This window comes from Caloenas nicobarica, chromosome 23, assembly GCF_036013445.1.
Source record: "Caloenas nicobarica isolate bCalNic1 chromosome 23, bCalNic1.hap1, whole genome shotgun sequence".
NCBI classification, from domain to species: Eukaryota; Metazoa; Chordata; class Aves; order Columbiformes; family Columbidae; genus Caloenas; species Caloenas nicobarica.
This window is the reverse complement of record NC_088267.1, coordinates 4,091,220-4,109,343: the sequence shown is the minus strand read 5'-3', so window position 1 is coordinate 4,109,343 and position 18,124 is coordinate 4,091,220. Positions and strand designations below refer to the sequence as shown.

The window sequence follows — 18,124 nt, the reverse complement described above, 5'->3', positions numbered from 1 at the left end:
AGCCGGTCCTTGCCGATGCCTGCAGAACAGCCTGCGAAAATTTCACTCAATCACATTTCAATCTGAGCTACATTTACAACTGGGAATATCCAGCTGCAAACCCCATGAATTGGGTGATGCACTCCCCTTTACACACGTGTCACCCTCTTTTCCTCCCGCAACATCAAACGGAGATAACTAAAATGCAGCCCGGGGTTTGCAGGCACCTCGCACGCACCGCGGCTCAGCTCCTGCCATGAAAAGATAAACCTTCTGCATTGCTGCAAGGCTTGGCTTTAACTCCAGGCTGAGCCCAAAGCAGATGAAAAAAGAGAAAGAAGAGATGAGATGCTGAGTCTCCTCCTGGAACCCGAGTCACGCTTCCCAGCAAGAAAACGTGCGGTCCCTCCCTACACGTGACTGCATTGCTTGACCTTCAGAGAGACAAGAGAGAAAATAGCTTTAAATAACTTCCCATCCAGATCAGTGGGCACTGAGTTTCACTCGGTCTTAAATTGTTCTTGCTGTGCTTTGGGTTTGGAGCATGTAGAGATAAGAGCTTTGCTTGAGGAATCCAGCGAGGGAGAACAGGGAGGAAAAACTCCGGTGTCTCAGCTCATCTCTCAAAACCTCCTTGCAGCACTTCTGACTGAACAAAGACAAAACCTGGGGCTCAAAGCCGTCAAATTCCAATTGTACAAGCAAAGCAAAAAATGTATTATTTCCAGCTGCCCTGGAAATCAACACCTATTAATTTTCTCAGCAAAGAAACCAAACAAGTCTGATAATCCCAAGCCTCATGAAAAACCTAAACATGATTGTTGCAATAAGGTAATAAGATCGTCAAAGAATTTATTGATTGAAACAAAAAAGGAGAAGAAACAAAGTCGCAGCAAGAGAATTTCTAAAACAACATGCATTTTACCAGCTTCTAAAGAACAATCTGGGGCGTGCTTTCTCTCCCCAGTCTTGCTGGTTGCCATAATCTTGCTGGATACATTAACGTGCAAGGTTTCAATCTGCAAACCCAGTAAAACCTGGAGAGTTTAGAATTAGTTGTCCCTCTAAAAGCACAGTGTCTCTGGAGTCAAACAGCTATGCCATTGCTGTGGACATTTTACAAACAGGAACGCACTTTCAAATCTATTTGCTGCTTTGGAAAAAATAAACAGAACATCGGTTGGCTTTAAACACAAGATCTGTGAGCGGAACCGACTGCCAGCCACGGTGTCCAGCAAGAAACAATTACGTGTGCATTGCCCGAGGAAGATTGTGTGGACAGACACAGCAGCCCCAGCGCATCCCTCTGCAGCTCCCAGCGCGGAGCGGAGCCAGAACGTCCCCACGCATTAACCAGCCCGTCCCCACCCATTAACCAGCCCGTCCCCACCCATTAACCAGCCCGTCCCCACGCATTAACCAGCCCGTCCCCACCCATTAACCAGCCCGTCCCCACCCATTAACCAGCCCCCCAGAGCCACACAAACAACAGGTTGGCCCCTGGCCCTATTGCACCCGCATCTTTAGCAGGTTGCAAATGCACAAACAGGCTTGCTTTCCTGACTGCTAGCAAAACATCCCATTTAGATGGGCTGAATAGAGCAGAGAGCTGATATTCTGTGCGCTGTGCTGCTGCCGGACTAGATGTGAATTATTCAAGCCCTTGGTACACGGGTGAGATAACAGGCACCGCTGCTGGGACCCCCGGCAGCTGGGCTGTAACCCACCTTTCCTGAGCGGATCTGCTCCAATAGCAGGAATCAAAACACAGACATAGGGGAGAATGAATTTTTGGCATCCTTGTTCAAACCTGGCAGCCCTTTCCCAAGAGACTCTCTTCCCTGCCACGTCTTCCCGTTTTAGTCAGGTCTGTTCTCTTAGCACTGAGGGTTTCTTTTTTTAAATACCATCTCTGTGTATCATCATATATAATGATGTTCTTGGGTCTGTACACCCAAGAACTGAACGCAGCCTTGCATGAAACCTGCTGGAAGCAAAGCGCTGCCATCCTGCTCAGGTTTCGGCATAAACCGTAATGGGTGAACCCACTAAACCATCCAATACAACAGAGGCTGCCCAGAGTGTTCGTGCAGTCTCCGTTCTGGGAGTTTTTCAAGCACAGACCGCATAAAGATGCATGAGTAATCGAGTTGTGCCTCGTATCCGACCTTGCTTTCAGCAGGAGGTTCGACGAGATGACCTCCGAGGTCCCTTCCAACCAGAATTATCCTGTGAAGATCTGTCCAGCCCTGCATGCTGTTCCCAGCAATGACCAGTATCGAACGCCCAGGAAAGGCTGCAAAGAACAGGCAGTCCCTCCCAGCCTCTGGCAAGCATCATTCCAGGCATTTCCCGAGCAAAGATTACAGCGCTGTGGTGAACAAGCCCACTCTCCATGAATTTTTAATTCTTTGGCCTCCGCAACTCCTCCTGCGCCACAACGGAAAAACCAAACAGGTGCTACAAAAGTACATCAGCAGCCGGATGGGGGTCACCCCATGACCCCACGTCTCCTGTGCTGCATCCATTCTCCATTTCACACTCTCTGCAACCTGAGACAGGGAACCACACACGCACGAGCCTTCCAGCTCACTCCCCCTCCCCACTAAGCAGCTTCCACTTCTACAAGGCAACGGCTCCATAACCATCTCCCCATCACTCAGAGAAACTGCGAGATCAAAGCTCAATTGCTCTTACTTTTGTATTCCAGGTGAAAGCCAGCAGCAGAGACACTGATATCCGAATAGAAATGCAGATAGAGCTGGTTTGAAGTGCTGTTCAGCAACGCAGGCACTGTAGTTCCTGGGAAAACAAGAGGTGCACAAAGATAGTGAAGAGGATTCTTTTTTCCTCCTCCGTGTCCTCGGAGATTAGCTGCAGAAGAAGCTGAGAACACAAAGTCCTTTAACTTAACAAGCTCTGTTGGTTTTGATCAGGTTCTAATGAGGCCAGTTGAGAAATACCCGAGGCCTCCCTGCAATGGCCTTTTCGGAGTCTACTGATGAATTCCAGCCTGTGAAGTTTTACCACTTACAGACCAGACAGACTAAAAGCATCAAGAAGGGCAGGGGCGATGGGAAACAGCGTGGGTGGAGCGCGCGTCTCCCGCAAGCTCCAGATCCCTTCTCCTGCTCGTTCTCTGGAAGCTGCTGCAGCCGCAGGTCCAGGCAGTTCTGTCCCAACAATTGATTAAATAAGCAAGAACTGGGGCCATCGGTTTGCAAGCGGCTCTGCTAGTTGAAAGCTTCACAACGCTCGTGGGCTGTTTGCTGCTCCCAGCTCTGCTAAAAGCCGCAGTCCCCACTGCAGAGCAAAAGAAAGGGTGTGCTGAAGCCCTTCACCCATTTTGGTGCAAATCGGCCAGGTTTGGTTAACCCGCTCTGGGATCACCCCGCACAGCTCAGCGGTGCTGTGGGAACTCCCACTGCCGGGCTGGGGAAACACTCGTGGGGTTTCGCCAAAAACCCAAACCTAACCCATCGGTTGTGTGTTTATAGCTCTTTATCAACATTTTCTGCAGGAAGACAATAGTCAAATTCCCCGTTTGACAAAGCACATGATTCCCTTTAAGCACATAAATCCATTCCAAGTTTTTGAAGCACTTCAGCATATGCTTAATTTTCTGTCCGTGCTGAAGTGCAGCTGATATAAACAGGAATTAAGCATGCGCTGACGGGCTGCACTGACCACGATGCTGAACACGCACCAGAGAAACTTCCCAGCATGGTGGCTGTGTTATCTCCCCCATCAAACACTTCCAAGGAATCCCAGTTCTGCTCAGTAACAAAACTGATCACCTGGATCTGCAGAGAAAAAAGAAAAAGAGTAATAGTACAACTCCTGCAACCATGCTAATAAACCAAAATAGGATCAATGAAAGGGCCATTAATAACGTTAGCAACGCGTCCCAGGGCTTTAGGTCCGCACTGCTAATTATCTGTGGTAACGCACTGGCACAACTTGGAGACCTGTTGCCTTTGACCACCACCTTTTGGGCTCTTTTCCAGCAAACTCCAAACCTCCCGTCAGGGGTGCTGCCTTCTGCTGCAAACAGAGCTCCTGTCATTTCACAGCGAGTTTGCAGCAGCTGAGAATCTGACCCTTTTTTTCCCCGTTTTGAAAAATCCCTGAAGACTCTTGCAACGCTTTCATATGAAAGCAGGGGCTAAAATGAAAACAAACCCTCGTTAAACCACAAGGGCTTTTAATCCAATGAAGCTTCTTGCAACTGCCTTGTCTCCCAGCTTTCAGTCAAATCACTCAAGTTGCATTTTCAGATTTCTCACCTTTCTGTGCTGGTATGGAGGCTTTGGGAAGTCACTCAACTCCATCACTCAGAACATCAATGCCCTCCTCAAAGGAGGAACACCATGAGATCTGATAAATCTGCACTTACACTGAAAAGCAGCTCTTACACTTCAGCAAAAATCTACATGTAATTGCACAGATTTGTTTTCCTTGATTACCATTAAAATGGATTCTGCCTTTATTCTGAAATACCGGGAGTTCAAAGTATTCAGTGTCCCATTAAGAAAAATAAGTTGTGCTGTAGATCAAGTGCGCTGAACAGCCTGATAGAGTCAGACAGCAAACCTGAGGTAGAGCCAGCAGTATTTGGAAATAAAACAGCTTTCACTTATAAGCTCTAGATGAAATTTTCAAACACTGGGTACCTCAAATTAAACTTCTAAGCCAAGCACCTGAATGAAAAGGACCCGTAAAAAGACAAATCGGTAGGAAAAATGACTTGTACAACTTGGCCCCAAACAAAAGGTTCCATCTCTCGGCATGCAGCAGAAGACACAGTTTCTTGCTGCCGGGTAGTTTGGGGAGAAAACCGTAACTTTAGTAATCTGGGGAGACACTTCCAGCCTTCGCGAATCTGCTTATTGCAGAGCCTGGACTCTTTGAGGTCTCTTTGGATAAGGGTTTTCTGCTAAGCCTAACGCTTCTGATCTGAACTCAACAGAACTATCCCCCGGGGCACTGAGCTGGGCAGGACACGGTTACTGAACGCTGTGATTCCCACGCCCTGCAAACCTGGAGAGCTCGCACACGCATGCACACACACGCACACACGTGTACACGCATGCACACACACGCACACACGTATACACGCATGCACACATACACACACGCGTGTACATGTATGCACACACAGGTACATGCATGCACACACATGTACACACACCCCCTCGCCCTTCCCCCTGGAAACTCTGTGAAATCCCCCCCCTTTTTCCTGCAGGGTTCTTATTCTGTATTTACTCATTCCCTCTAAATACTCACTTGCCTCTGCCCTGCTAAACGTAAAACACACACATTAAAAAAACCCAAAATCAAAACCAAAACACTAACCCCATTAGTTCTGCCATTTTAACCTTTTTCCTCCTTGATTTATTCTGACTAATGCAGCGGGTTATAAAGTTCCTGCGAAGTTTTTTCTTCCAAAATATAAGTGAAGTTCACCTAGCAGAAATTGCAGTGACCCCTGCAGAGCCATTTCTGGTGACACTGACCAAGGCAATGCCTTTCAGGCTGCATAATTACACCCCTATTGTGATTTACATTATTGAAAGAGAACCTGGATTGAGAATGTGCACTGTTTGCTCTAACATTTGCTAAATTATTTATTCTCCTCCCCCCGCAACTTAACGGAATAAACATTTTTAAGGCCCTAATTCTAGTCTGACATGCGGATTCACAAGGGATCCGCATCTATTTACTGCCATGTATATAAATTAATTCACTCAGGAAGGTTTGCTACAGGAATGAATAATTCATGGCAGAAGTGCTAGCTTGTACCCTGATTACATAAAAATCCTGCTAGTGACTCGCCGCTACCAAGAAAGCTTTAATTTCACCTCCCTCCTCTGATTTACAGTTGTTTAACCTTTAATTGTTGTACAAAATGAGGGTAAACTGATGCTTACGTTAGTAACTAATAACGGAGAACATGTGGCAGGCAGAAGTGGATGAGCAGGTTCCGCCGGCGGGTCCAGCTCTGTGCCCATCACCTGCCTCGGGGCGGCCCCACCGCAGCTCCGGCCCGAGGGTTTTATTTCTGATTTATTTCTGGGGCTGACACCCTTCACTTTTCCTTCTTCCCCACACAGAAGACTTCCAGCATCGCAAGCTGACATGATCTGGTTTGTTGCCGAGGGAAGACGTCGCCCCGCACCCGGACGGTGTGGATGGGACCGGGTCCCGTGGCACATCGACCAAAGGGTCCCGCAGGACCACGGTCCTGAGCTTCACCAAAAACTTCCCACTCCAGACCTGGAAACCGAACCTATGGCTTGGGCTGCGTTAGAGCTCAGCCACAGGACACGCTTGTTTGTTTGCTCGCATTCTGCGTTAGACCCCAAAATAGCTATTTCTCTTCCAAGAAATCACATCCAGCAGGGAAGGGGTAAGAAAAACCCAAGCAAACAAACAAAAAAACCCCTAAACAAATGAAAAACCAACCAATCAGAAAAAAAACCCACCAAAAAACCCCATCCAAACAAAACCATCAAACCTTTAAAACCCTTTACCATTACACTTTCCAGTGTGAGCTGTGTTTGCACAACCAAAGAGGTGAAAAACTTGCACTCAGGAATAAAGACACGCTTTTAACAGCCCGCTGCAACACCCGCTTTCCTCTAAGCTCAGCAGACATGCAAAAACAGCTCTGCGGGCTGCAAAGTGGCAGCGAGGGTTTGCATTCAGCACGCGGCCATGCAGAATACACGACATCTATTTACGCTGCTTTAAAAATTAAGTGAATTATCACCTCCCCATCCCAGGAGTCCCGAGCAAGTTGTGAACTGCCTCAACTGCTCAGACGTTTGGCTGAGCTAAATGGATCCTCTGGCCATTTGGGGCTTTTGAGAACGGCTAAAATTTCAGATGAACAGGAAGGAATTGATGGTGAGCTCTGAAGCTTTTGAAAACGCTATTTTAAACGGCTTCGAAAACAAAGAAGGGAGTAGAATTTGTTGGACTGGACACAGCAAAAGCCTGGCAGACAGCTCAAAATATTAATATTACTCCAGGCTTATGCTGTTTTGCCCCCAGTGCTGCTGCCCCCAGCTCTGCCCCATCCCAGACCTGGGTTCAGGTTGTGGTTCGAGTTACGATGATGGCACCGGGTAAGAATCCCGGTCTGGGAGAGCAGAACCACCACCCAGCAAAGCAGAGCTGATACTGCAATAAAACCACCGAGAACAACACAACTGTCGGTGCTGCAGAGGCAGGAACCCACCTCCGGGTCTATCAGCCAAGCACACGATGGGGAAAGAAAAGCACTTAATGAACAAAACCCTGGCAGACAAAGTGGTGTAACGAAGAAAGAAACCCTCTGATAATGAGGCCTGTGGAATGAATGAACCTGTTAAAAAAATCCATCTCCCGTGTGTCACCCGATGTCAGTAACGCACGGCGAGATGCGTTCTGTGAGGGGGAGGGACACACGTGCTGAACGGAACTTTATCTACAGTTTGGTCTCTGATGTTGGGCTTAGTTCTCAACATCCTCTCACTTGCAGGGCTATTTCTGCAGAGGAATGATAAGGACCACAAAAAGACCTGAAGAGCGAGCTCATTTACCTGGAGACAACGAACAGCCAAGCTGTAATTGTATAATCACACTGCTGCAACTCAGCTGGCACAACAAATCCACGCAGGCACGGCGAGCACACAGCTCTGCCATGGTGTGGCTTACACCGCTTTCAACATTGCATAATTCAGCGGTATAAAGATATATACCCCGAACACCACAATTATTTCGTTACACCAGAACGGCCACACAGTTCCAAGTTCATTTCCCATAGAGAGTGCCTCCAGGAGGCAAAATTCCAGTGGAATATTACCCAGTCACTGGGTATGTATTTGATTCCAGAAAATTACACATTCAACCGATCTCCGTAACACATGGCCTGCAAGTGCACCAGATACTCGGCATTCTCCTCTCGAGCTCGGGCTGCAGCCACGGCTGCCGACACCGTACCTGGATCCCGGCTCCCTCGGGCACCGTTATCTTCCAGACGCAGTTGAGGCTGTTCAGGTACGGCTCCGGGAACCCGGGGGACAGGATGGTCCCTTTGCGTTCCGTCAAATTGCCACCGCACGGCACTGAAACAAGCCAAGAAACGCGTGAAGATGGAAGGACTTGGCTCGATGCTGAAACATCTTTAAAACATCTGTCCGCGGACAAGAAAGCAAACAGAACTGACTCATGATTTAAGGATGAGATTTGTATGAATAATCCTCTTTTCAGTAACTCGAGCAGCACGCAGCCCTGGGATGTGGGCAACACTGAGTGTATCAGTCCATGAGACTCATTCTTTAGGAACCGCTCTCCTCCAAAGGTGGCGAAAACAGCTTTCAGACAGATCTGATTTATTATAGATGCTGTCATAGATCCCATCACCGAATATTGGACCAAAAGGTCCCTTCCCCGACATCTGGGGTTAACTACTCTTCTTCCCAGGCAGGTCTGCCTTTTGTATTTAAGTGGTATGAAACAGGGTGGGGTATTTGTTTGGTTTTGGTGGTGTATTTTATTTATTTTATTTTTTTAAATAATTTTATTGTTTGTTTGCCTTTAAACCATCCCAAAGGATGCGATTTATTTTTCTAGCACAAACGACTCGACTCTTTTGTCTTCTCTTCCCCCAGACCCAAGGACACCTACCCACGCAGGTGGGCACCGACGCGTTCCACTGCGCCAGCGCCCCGGGCATGGTGAGGCACTGGATGCCGCGGGAGCCCTGCAGCGCGTAGCCGGGGCCGCACTCGAACCGAACCACGGCTCCCACCGCGAAGTCGCTGCCCAGGCGCCGGCCGTGCCGCGGCTCCGGCACCGAGCTGCACTGCGTGGCGCTGGTCCGGGGAACCGCTGGCGAGCCAGACAGGAGGAGCGCGCAATTGCAAAGCGAAAAGAAAACGACAAAAAAAAAGTGGTTAGAGCAAACGTTTTGGAAATGTTAAGTGCCATTAGAAACAACACAGGGATCTGATGATAGCTAAACCTCAAAGAGAGGCTGAATTCAAACACGACCACTGAGAAGAAAAATAAATATTTCACTCAGAATCATAGAATCATTTCAGTTGGAAGAGACCCTCAGGATTGTCGACTACAATCATAACCTAATCTAACCTAACTCTAGCACTAAACCATGTCCCCAAGAACCTCATCTAAACGCCTTTTAAACCCCTCCAGGGATGGTGACTCCACCAAACCAATTCCAATGCCCGACAGCCCTTTGGGGAAGAATTTTTTCCTAATATCCAACCTCAACCTCCCCCGGCGCAACTCGAGGCCGTTTCCTCTGGTCCTGGCGCTTGTTCCTGGGGAGCAGAGCCCGACCCCCCCTGGCTCCCAGCTCCTTTCAGGCAGGTCAGAGATCACAAGGTCTCCCCTCAGCTCCTGTTCTCCAGCTGAACCCCCAGCTCCCTCAGCCGCTCCCATCACACTGGTGCTCCAGCCCCTTCCCCAGCTTCGTCACCTCCTCTGCACCCTCTCTGGTACTCCAAAAACTTGTGTCAATTCAAGTGATACTTGAAATAAAAACAGCTAGGCCATTACAAACCATGCGTGCTTTCTAAGATAAGACCGGTTGCCTTCAGAAAACTTATTATCACATCAGAAAGGTCACTTCTAAATAGGGAGGCCAAGGCACTCAGCAGTGACTTTCCAAAAAGTTGGTTTGTCATATAATGCTGGAGCTTCAGTGGAAAACACATTAGGCTTCTCAGCTCACTTGGTCTCATTACTAGAAAGGACAGCACTTTTAAACAATCTTCTTCATGATGAGAAAATGCAAAAAAAAGACAAGGGGAATTGAAGTTGTGATGCTGCATCGCCAACTGTTGAAATTGACTGCGTTCCTGTTCAATCCTGGAAACGACACTCAGAGAAAGAAATGGAGGGTCTGACAGGTAAACAAGGGGAAAAACAAGTCAAAGAAATTTCTATTGCTGAGGAAGAAATCAATTTATATTTTTCACTGAGTTGCTTTACAATTTATTAGTGTTTAATGCCACTGAAGAGAGCCCAGCTCGCCATTAGCATGCAGGAGGGAATCTTCAGTGCTTCCATCAAAACCTTTGCTTTGCCAAAATTTTTAAAGATTACTATCAGAACTATAGTTGTTTTACAACAATTAGGCAGAAATTCAAGAGAACGGGTCTCTGCGTAGTGTAAAATCCAAACCGTGCTTCACTTCGCCCCCACAGAAGGCCCAGGTTGCCCCCACCTTCCCGTAACGTGCGTGTAAAAGCTCGGCTGAACCCCCGAGAACTCTGCAAAGCGCGGGGGTGAGAAAGCCCTTCTGTTTTCCCACTATTCTGTGCATCGCTTTCGATTTACTGCTTTAAAATCTCGAGGTGGGACTCGCCCGATGCGATGCAAGCTGTTACTGGAAGGATCAAGGGGCAAAAGTTTGGCAGCAGGAGAGCTGAACGTACAACAGGCGGAGAGGGAGGATTTCACAGAGCTGCCAGACGAGCGTTCAGCTGCTTACACCGAGAAATGTGCTAAAACGCCAGCGGGAAACATTGCTGGGGTATAAATCTCAAGAACTCGCTGTGTACTCAGGGCGCAATTCAATGAGATACTTCTGATACTAATCCTGGGACGTCTGAGGGTTGAGGCCGTCTGAGGGTTGAGGCCGAGTGAAAATGGAAATTCTGAATACAAAGTACCTACAGGAGCCAGACAGCCCTGCAAGTTCACCGCTACCAAAATCATCTCCTGTGGAATTTCCTGCTCAGACAGACAGTGTGCAAGGACCCACGGGTGCCAAAAGCCAAAAACACTTCAAGCCATCGCTGTATTTTTTACTGTTATCTGGGGACAACTCCAGAACACAACTGTACTCACCTTGATAGACAAAATGAAAACCTTTGGCTGTAGATTGACCCTTGGAACTGAATTTGATGAGAATCTGGTTGGTGGTAGCTAGTGGTAAAGATTCACCTAGATGAGGAGAACGACATAAAACGGGAGAGACAGAGATTACAGCATTAGCTGCACCAACGCATTTGTTAACCGGCAGGCTGGATTTTTAACTTGCCTTTCTCCCATCAGTGACAGGGACACGTTCCCTACCTGTGTGAGAGCCCGACAGGGAGCTGAGGAGCCGCGAGTGCTGGTTGGGGCCGTCGTGGACCTCGATGATGTCGTTGAGCGCGGTCTGGAAGAAGGCGAATTGCCCAAAAACCACTGCGGAGAGAGGGAGCGCGGTGGGACGAGCGGCCCCACGCAGCCCAGGCATCGCGGCTGCTTTTATTTCAGGAGCTTGGCAAAGATAAAAAGGGCCTGACTGACAGCCCGGGAAGATGGGAGCCCTTTATTTATCCACAAAGTAGGCATAACAGCCGCAGCAACCAGCCTCCCCCGTGTTCACTTGCCAGCGCGCTTTAACACTGATTCATAGGCCAAAAGGGATTTTTAAATGAATCATCCCCTTTGCCTGCCTACAGAACACAAGGTATATAATTTCACCAACTGATAATTATTATTTATTAGATCTATTGAACCTCTGTCATGAAGAGGGCTCCTCGTTGGGTTAGGCATTGTACAAAACCTGAAAAAAATAACAATCCTCGTCCTGAAGAATTTAGTTTCTAGGTCGAGCCTCTCTGGTCAGCGAGGATGACTGCTAGGGAGAGACGACACTCACAATTTTATTAACAGTCCTAAGCCTGTGTACAGACGCTGCTAACGAGGCGCTGTGCAATGCTCTGGGTCTCACTGCGTACATCGAAATGCACCCAGGAGCAGAGCAGAGCTTAAAAAAGGGAGAAAATGATAATGAGAGGATCAGCGCATTTTTTTAGCTAGAGCAAAGAGACTTATTTATCTTTATTCGTCAGAATACAATAAGGGCCTTTTTCCTCCCTAATCTGCACTTAGATTTTTTTTCTCCCCTTTGTCTCCTCCTCCTAGCTTTGTATTTTCAAGTCCTAAGTGCCCAGTTGCGGATTCACAAGCTGAGAGGTCTCTCACTGTGAAATTCATCATCCACCGAGCTACGACATTTGTTTCCCTCACTTTTGGGTTTCCAGCACAGCTTTGATGCTGGGAACGCTGAAAAAGTGACGCCAGCACAGCCTGATACCTGCTGCACACAGAATCTGAGAAGTGAAGGAGACGGGAAATGCAGAACGTTCACTGCTAATGGTTTTCCTGCTTGTTTTTAATGAAGCTATTGAAAGGTGGCAGGTGAAGAAGAGAAACTAATTTAGCTGTCAACCTACCCCAGGCAAACCCAGACTTGCAGATCGGGACTGTCCAGCCCTCTCTTTACTGTGCTTCTTAAGGCAATACCAAGATCAGGTACAGCAAACCGGGTTAAGAGGGGTAAGAGAGCAGCGCAGGATCCGGGAACCGAGACGGAACGTACGCACTGAAGAGACCACAGGGACCGACCAGATCGATATAATGCACTGAGCAGCAGCATCAAATAACAGAATTTAGACACCTTCACCTGCCAGAGCTGTCAGTGTGAGTGCTCTCTAAGAACTTTAAATTCCCTTCAAATAGGAAAATATGTAACCAGCTACTTGCCTCAAAGGTTTTTAGAACATCGATCATTCTCCTATGTGAGCTCTGACCAAAATTAAGCAGCACTAGACTCTACAAAAAGAATACTGGTCCCTTTAAATGTATCTGGCTTTTGTTTGGATCTTGTTTTAGAATTTAATTTACACATTATTTAAAAATAAAAATTAGTCATAAGTACCATAGTTGCACAACCACAAAAGTGTACATTTCTGTGCTTCTCTGCACAGAGAGATTATTTAGCACCACAGTTAGCGAGTGTTTATGGCAAATACACTTTGTACTCTCGGAGGTCCTCTGAGTCTGCAGCTAGCATTAATCACCATGAATTATTTTTTGATGATTTTTCAACTCTGCATGACTGGCTACAGTGAAGGAACTGGAAGGGGAATCACAAGATGGTGGTTTTTGTTAGGTTTGGCATTTTTTTGTCCCCTCATTTTTGATAGGTTTTGAAATTTGGAAAATTCCAATTATCCTTACTGACTACGACAAAGTATAAATAGCATCCGATAGTACCGCTTAGGATTTTCCAACCTCCCTTATCTCAATTTATACGTGCACTTATTCTACTGCTTTGTTCAAACAAAGAACGCCAAATGATAGGGTTGCAGAGACAGCTTTTCAAAAACCATCCAAAGCTGATACCATAGTCCTTGGGCACAACGATGAAGTACAAGCAGACTTGTCCGCTGGTGTAGTTCTGGGGATAATTCGGGGAGAGGACGACGCCGTCGGAGCCCGTGTACTGACCGCCACAGGGAGCTGGAGGAGAGTCAAGCAGAGATTACTGAGTAAACCCGCACCAAAGCCTGTCCTGAATCATCAGCTTTTTTCCTGATGCTTCAGATCCACCCCCGGCCCCGCGCTGTGTTTCTGTGCAACGTCACCTGCCCCCGGCCACCATCCATCCCACACTCCAGGCGCTGCCGCCCTCGCTGCAACTTCTCATTAAGAAAAATCAGGCTTATCCTAACCCGAGTTCATGTCTGCTTTGCATTTAATTATCAAGACCGCGGCAAGGCTGAGGGATGCTGTGTATGGTGGCGTCGCCTGATGTGTGATTTGCGGTGCTCTCCACCCGATGTTAAAGCTCGGGACCCAACAGAAAGAGCTCCTGCTCTTGTCACCCCTTCTCAGCGTCAGGCTGCCCCGGGAACAGCATCCTCCCCACCAGAGATTTCATTTATCCCGTCCCCGCAGACTGACAGCCATCTCCTGACTCGCTTCGCAGATTAAGCAGGTCTGACTGCAAACCCATCATTCAAACCATTTCCCCATTAAGCCAGAAAACAAACAAAAAAACTACAGAAACCCAAAGGAAAAAAAATAACCGTCTCTATTGCCCCGTGAGCAGCTCTGTGCAAAAGTAACATCAAGCTTTTCATGAGGACAAACTGCTGAAGCATCCAGCAATAGATCATTCTCGCCTCACCTGTACAGGTAGGTCGAGGCTTGTTCCAGGTGGGTTTTCCGTCCCCTCCCATGACGCACGTCAGCGTGGAGACCCCTTCGATGTCGTACCCTCCGTCGCAATAGTAGGTAATTGTAGATCCCAGCTTCAGGTCTGTACCCACTCGTGTGCCGTTCTTAATCGATCCAGGATCAAAGCACGACTCCCGGGGATTTTCTGCAAGAGAGAATTGCCAAGATCTTTATTGGTCTGATACAGGTACTCTAAAATGTTGGTTAACGGCATGTTTTTTTGGCTTTTCTCATCTGGGAATCTCATTTAAGCATATCATAAAGACTAGTGCCGTTTGCAGAGTTCAGATTTCAAGCATTCTCTCATGTTGCTGAATGTGAGGAATTATACAGGTCAGATTCTGGTCCAGACCACTCTCAGATGCTCACTGGAAGAAGGAAGTTTCGTTCACGCACATATTTATTGGCATCCAATCCAATCGACGAGGCAAAGCTTGCATTCCCCTACCCGCAACCACCCTCTTGCACAGGCTGCAATGAACCTCGCAAGCCAGGGCACAGAAACACGGACTGAACATGCGACACATTTCGGATGTGCTACATCTGTTCACATCATCTCCTTGGCACTCATCATTCCCGTATCCACGAGCTGTTCTGCTCTCGCCATGGCAATACGGGGTGCCACGTGCTAGCTGCTGGTGGATTCTCCAGATGTGCAAGCACGGCTGCAATTATGGCAAAATGATTACAAGCACTTAGACAAAATGAAGACATTTTTCTCCCTGTTCACTATGCCCTGCAGAGTTAAAAACTCCATTTACATATGAAAATTCCAGTAAAGACTACAAAGCTGTCAGGACTGGGATATTTCCTTCTTTCTTCTTCTGAGGTCTTTTTTTTCTTTTTTTTTTCTTCTATTTCTCTGGGTTTTTTCTGTATGAAATATAATTAGAGGCTTTGATCAATCCTGCTCTTTTGTCATTTGGAAATTGCTCATTAAAGATGAGGGCTTTTCTGAGAGCAGTGCGTCTGTGAACAATTATAACGTGTTTAAGCATTAAATCATGGGCTTTTACTATTTGGGGAAGAGGTGGAGGGAGAAACAGAAAACAGTAAAGCCCCCAGATCTTGCTTTTGTTTCTCTGTTTGCAGTGAAAAATAGGATTACTGCCACGGTTTCCTTTATACCACAGCTGTACCACCAGCTAGTGATGCAGGTAACCAGGGCACAAAAGGATGGGAAATGCTTCCATCGGGAGCAGCTGCCCTGTGCTGCACAGTGAGGCCGCTGGTTTTTCCTGGAACACCAGTTCCCTGTTTTGGGAGCCACCGGTCAACCCTCAGTGCTCCTCACAAACCATGAGACCGTGACGTATCGAGCCGTGAGCCACCAAGTCCTGAGTTCTCTCTGTGCCAACAGCATCTTCCTGCACAAACTTTAGACTTTTCCTTCGAGCAACCCTGTTGCAAACCAAACAAGATGCTCCTGTTTATCTGATCCTGGGAAGAGACACAAATATTCCTAGAAGCATCATTATCACAGCATTCGAAAGAGAGCTTTGATACTCAAAACATGATGGAGAAGATTGGGGTTCTAAGATAAAAGAATTCAACACTTTTATCCCCTTATTTCCCGTGTATGATCTGCAGGTAGGTCCCGCTGAGACACAGAAATCTTGATGATGATGATGATGATGATGTTAGGACTGAAAAGCTTCTTTCAGTCCCAGCACTGGAACACTGAGCCCTCAGCGCTCCGCACAGCTCGGTGAACACATTCCCTCCTCATTCATCCTGACGCTTGCGAGACATCAGCTGGAGCAGCGAGCAGGCAGCCCTCCCCATTCCTGTGAGACGATGGATAATCCTGCCCGGACTGGTCACTGCAGCCCAGAGGGGACAAATTGCCTCTGGGTATCGGTCACCTAGGGGACTGAAGATGAGCAGTTCCATGACCCAGAGTCCGCTGTAGCACAGAGGCCATTTGCAAGTGTAAACCCTTCATCTACTTTTCCAAAATGCACTTTCACTCCACAAGCTTGTATTTCTCTCAATCGCCGATATTCACTTTCAGACCCTTTCATACAAAACCTGCACCCAACGGCTTCCTCCTGACCACTTGATGCCTCTCTGGCTGCTCTGAACAGTCTCGCTGCGTTTCATCTAACAAGCTGATGTGGCTTCAACCTGTCCGTCAGCTCCGGCCCGGCTGTCAGACGCCTTCGCCACCCGCTTGATCTCAGCCTCTGCTCTGGCTTTGAAAAATCATGACATTCAGCGTTCGAGTCACCCTGTCGACTGCTGAAAAGGAAAAAAAAAAAGGTGGTGGCTGATTGCTGAGCAACAGCCTCTCTGCTTTTGTTGTGTTTTCCTCATTCTTGACTGTTTCTCCGTTCCCTCGAGGGTCTGTGCCCCCAGGGACAGCACTCGCCTTCCAGGACGATGTGTCCTGATGCACCGGTCCTGCGCTCATCTCAGCTGAACACTCTGCCGCCGAACCGCCCCGCTGGTCCCCAGCAGCAGGCTACAAAGGCAGGCAGGAGCCCGACCTGGAGGAAGAATTTGGTTGTGTGGAGACAGCAAAAGACTCATGGAGGGATGTGGGAAAGCCACGGCTTGCCCAGCCTTTGATTTATTAGGCTATGAAGTGCGTACGGCACGGCTTGCCCATTTAGAATTAATGCTTTATTTTCACTCAGGCACTTCAGAAATCAAGGACTTTACCCTGATGTCCCAATTAACATGGATTCAGGCTGCCAAATGTTTAGAAAAGAGTCAAGACTAAAATGCCATGAGAACCGGCTCATTAGTCCACAGAAAGCAGAAACGTTCTGTGCTTCCCCTCTCCTTGCCCAAGGAAAACTCAGAGCCCATGTGAGCTCCTGGACCAGCAGGTCGGGCTTTCATCTGCACATCCCAGAACAGCTTCAGCCCAGCGCATCATGAACTCCGCATCTGTGAACACGTGCGAGCCTTTACGAAGAGCTAAGCCTTAAAACAACCCCAAAAGAAACTGTCTAAAGGCAGGTTTTCACAACAGTCACATCAAAGACAGGACAAATTACACCGTGATCTTGTGGCATTCCGAGCAGCTCCCCAGGAGCCCAGCGTGCTGGACAACCTTTGCCAAAGGACAGATCCATTTCCCAAATGCGAGTTGTTTTAGGGTCAAGCGTCATCTCTCATTTCTGTTTCAACAGCAAGCAGTACTGCATGTTTTTAAACAGCTTGCTTTGCACTGGATTTTACAGAACAGTGTTTCTGTGGGGAATTTCCACCTTAAATAACCCGTAAGTAATGCTGAATATATGTTTATAAGCTCAGGATGGGCAAAATAGTTCTGGTGAAATAATAATGGATTTGAAATAAGGCTTGGGTTTTGGTGTGTGGTGTGTTTTTTTTTTTTTCCTTCATTCCTTTGGAAGGGTGAAAAGTAATCAGTTTTGCTTCATTTGCTTTCAATTTCACGCCACTTCACTTCTGGCCCACAACAGAAATGAGAAATACTAAAAAGTATGAGAAAAACTCCTGTTTTGGAGTACCCACCCTGGAAACTCCTTCCTACCTTCTGCCCCGAGTGTGAGGAACCAAACCTGAACTTTCAGCATCACTGGGATACGTTCCTGGGATGGCGGCAGCGCCGGAGCTTGACCTGCTTCTCTGTCCATGACAACGAGGCCCCAACAGTCACAAAGTATGAGCGGGTGGGGGGAAGAATAATCTGGGAAAAATCTCTCCAAACAGCTCGTCTGCCCCTTACATTACTAACAGAGTGTGGTCTCAATTCAAAAATATTCCTTTTCATGAACCAGACTGAACCCAAAACTCCACTCCCTGCTGCTAAGTCATCCCAAGAATAAATTCCTCTCCAGTTGCAATCCCAAACTATTGCATTTTAAGTGTCACCTGACCCTCTGAACCAAGGCACGGCTTTATGCCGACAGCAAACCAACCCTCTGTAAATTTAAGCGTGCACGGGGAAAGCACACTTATGGTTTTTCTTTGCTGGTAACCTTAGTTTGATTTTTCATTCTGCTTCATACCTGATGGTGTGTCATGGGCGCAAAACAAAAGATACGTGTTTATCTATCAGAAATCCTGCTGGTGGACTGTATCAGTGTAGCAAAACTGAGAAATTGCCTGGCTGCAGATCTGCCCTCCGACACCTTCCTAC

General features: G+C 47.6%; 1 protein-coding gene across 1 annotated transcript in view; it reads right to left on the bottom strand.

The window, feature by feature from the left end:
- CSMD2 (CUB and Sushi multiple domains 2) overlaps nucleotides 1-18,124 on the bottom strand; it is a 225,893-nt gene that overhangs the window by 50,455 nt on the left and 157,314 nt on the right. The window contains 8 exon segments of the mRNA XM_065650363.1: nucleotides 2,677-2,781; nucleotides 3,686-3,782; nucleotides 7,966-8,090; nucleotides 8,653-8,856; nucleotides 10,843-10,938; nucleotides 11,071-11,184; nucleotides 13,174-13,290; nucleotides 13,961-14,155. Coding sequence (XP_065506435.1) covers nucleotides 2,677-2,781; nucleotides 3,686-3,782; nucleotides 7,966-8,090; nucleotides 8,653-8,856; nucleotides 10,843-10,938; nucleotides 11,071-11,184; nucleotides 13,174-13,290; nucleotides 13,961-14,155 — 1,053 coding nt within the window.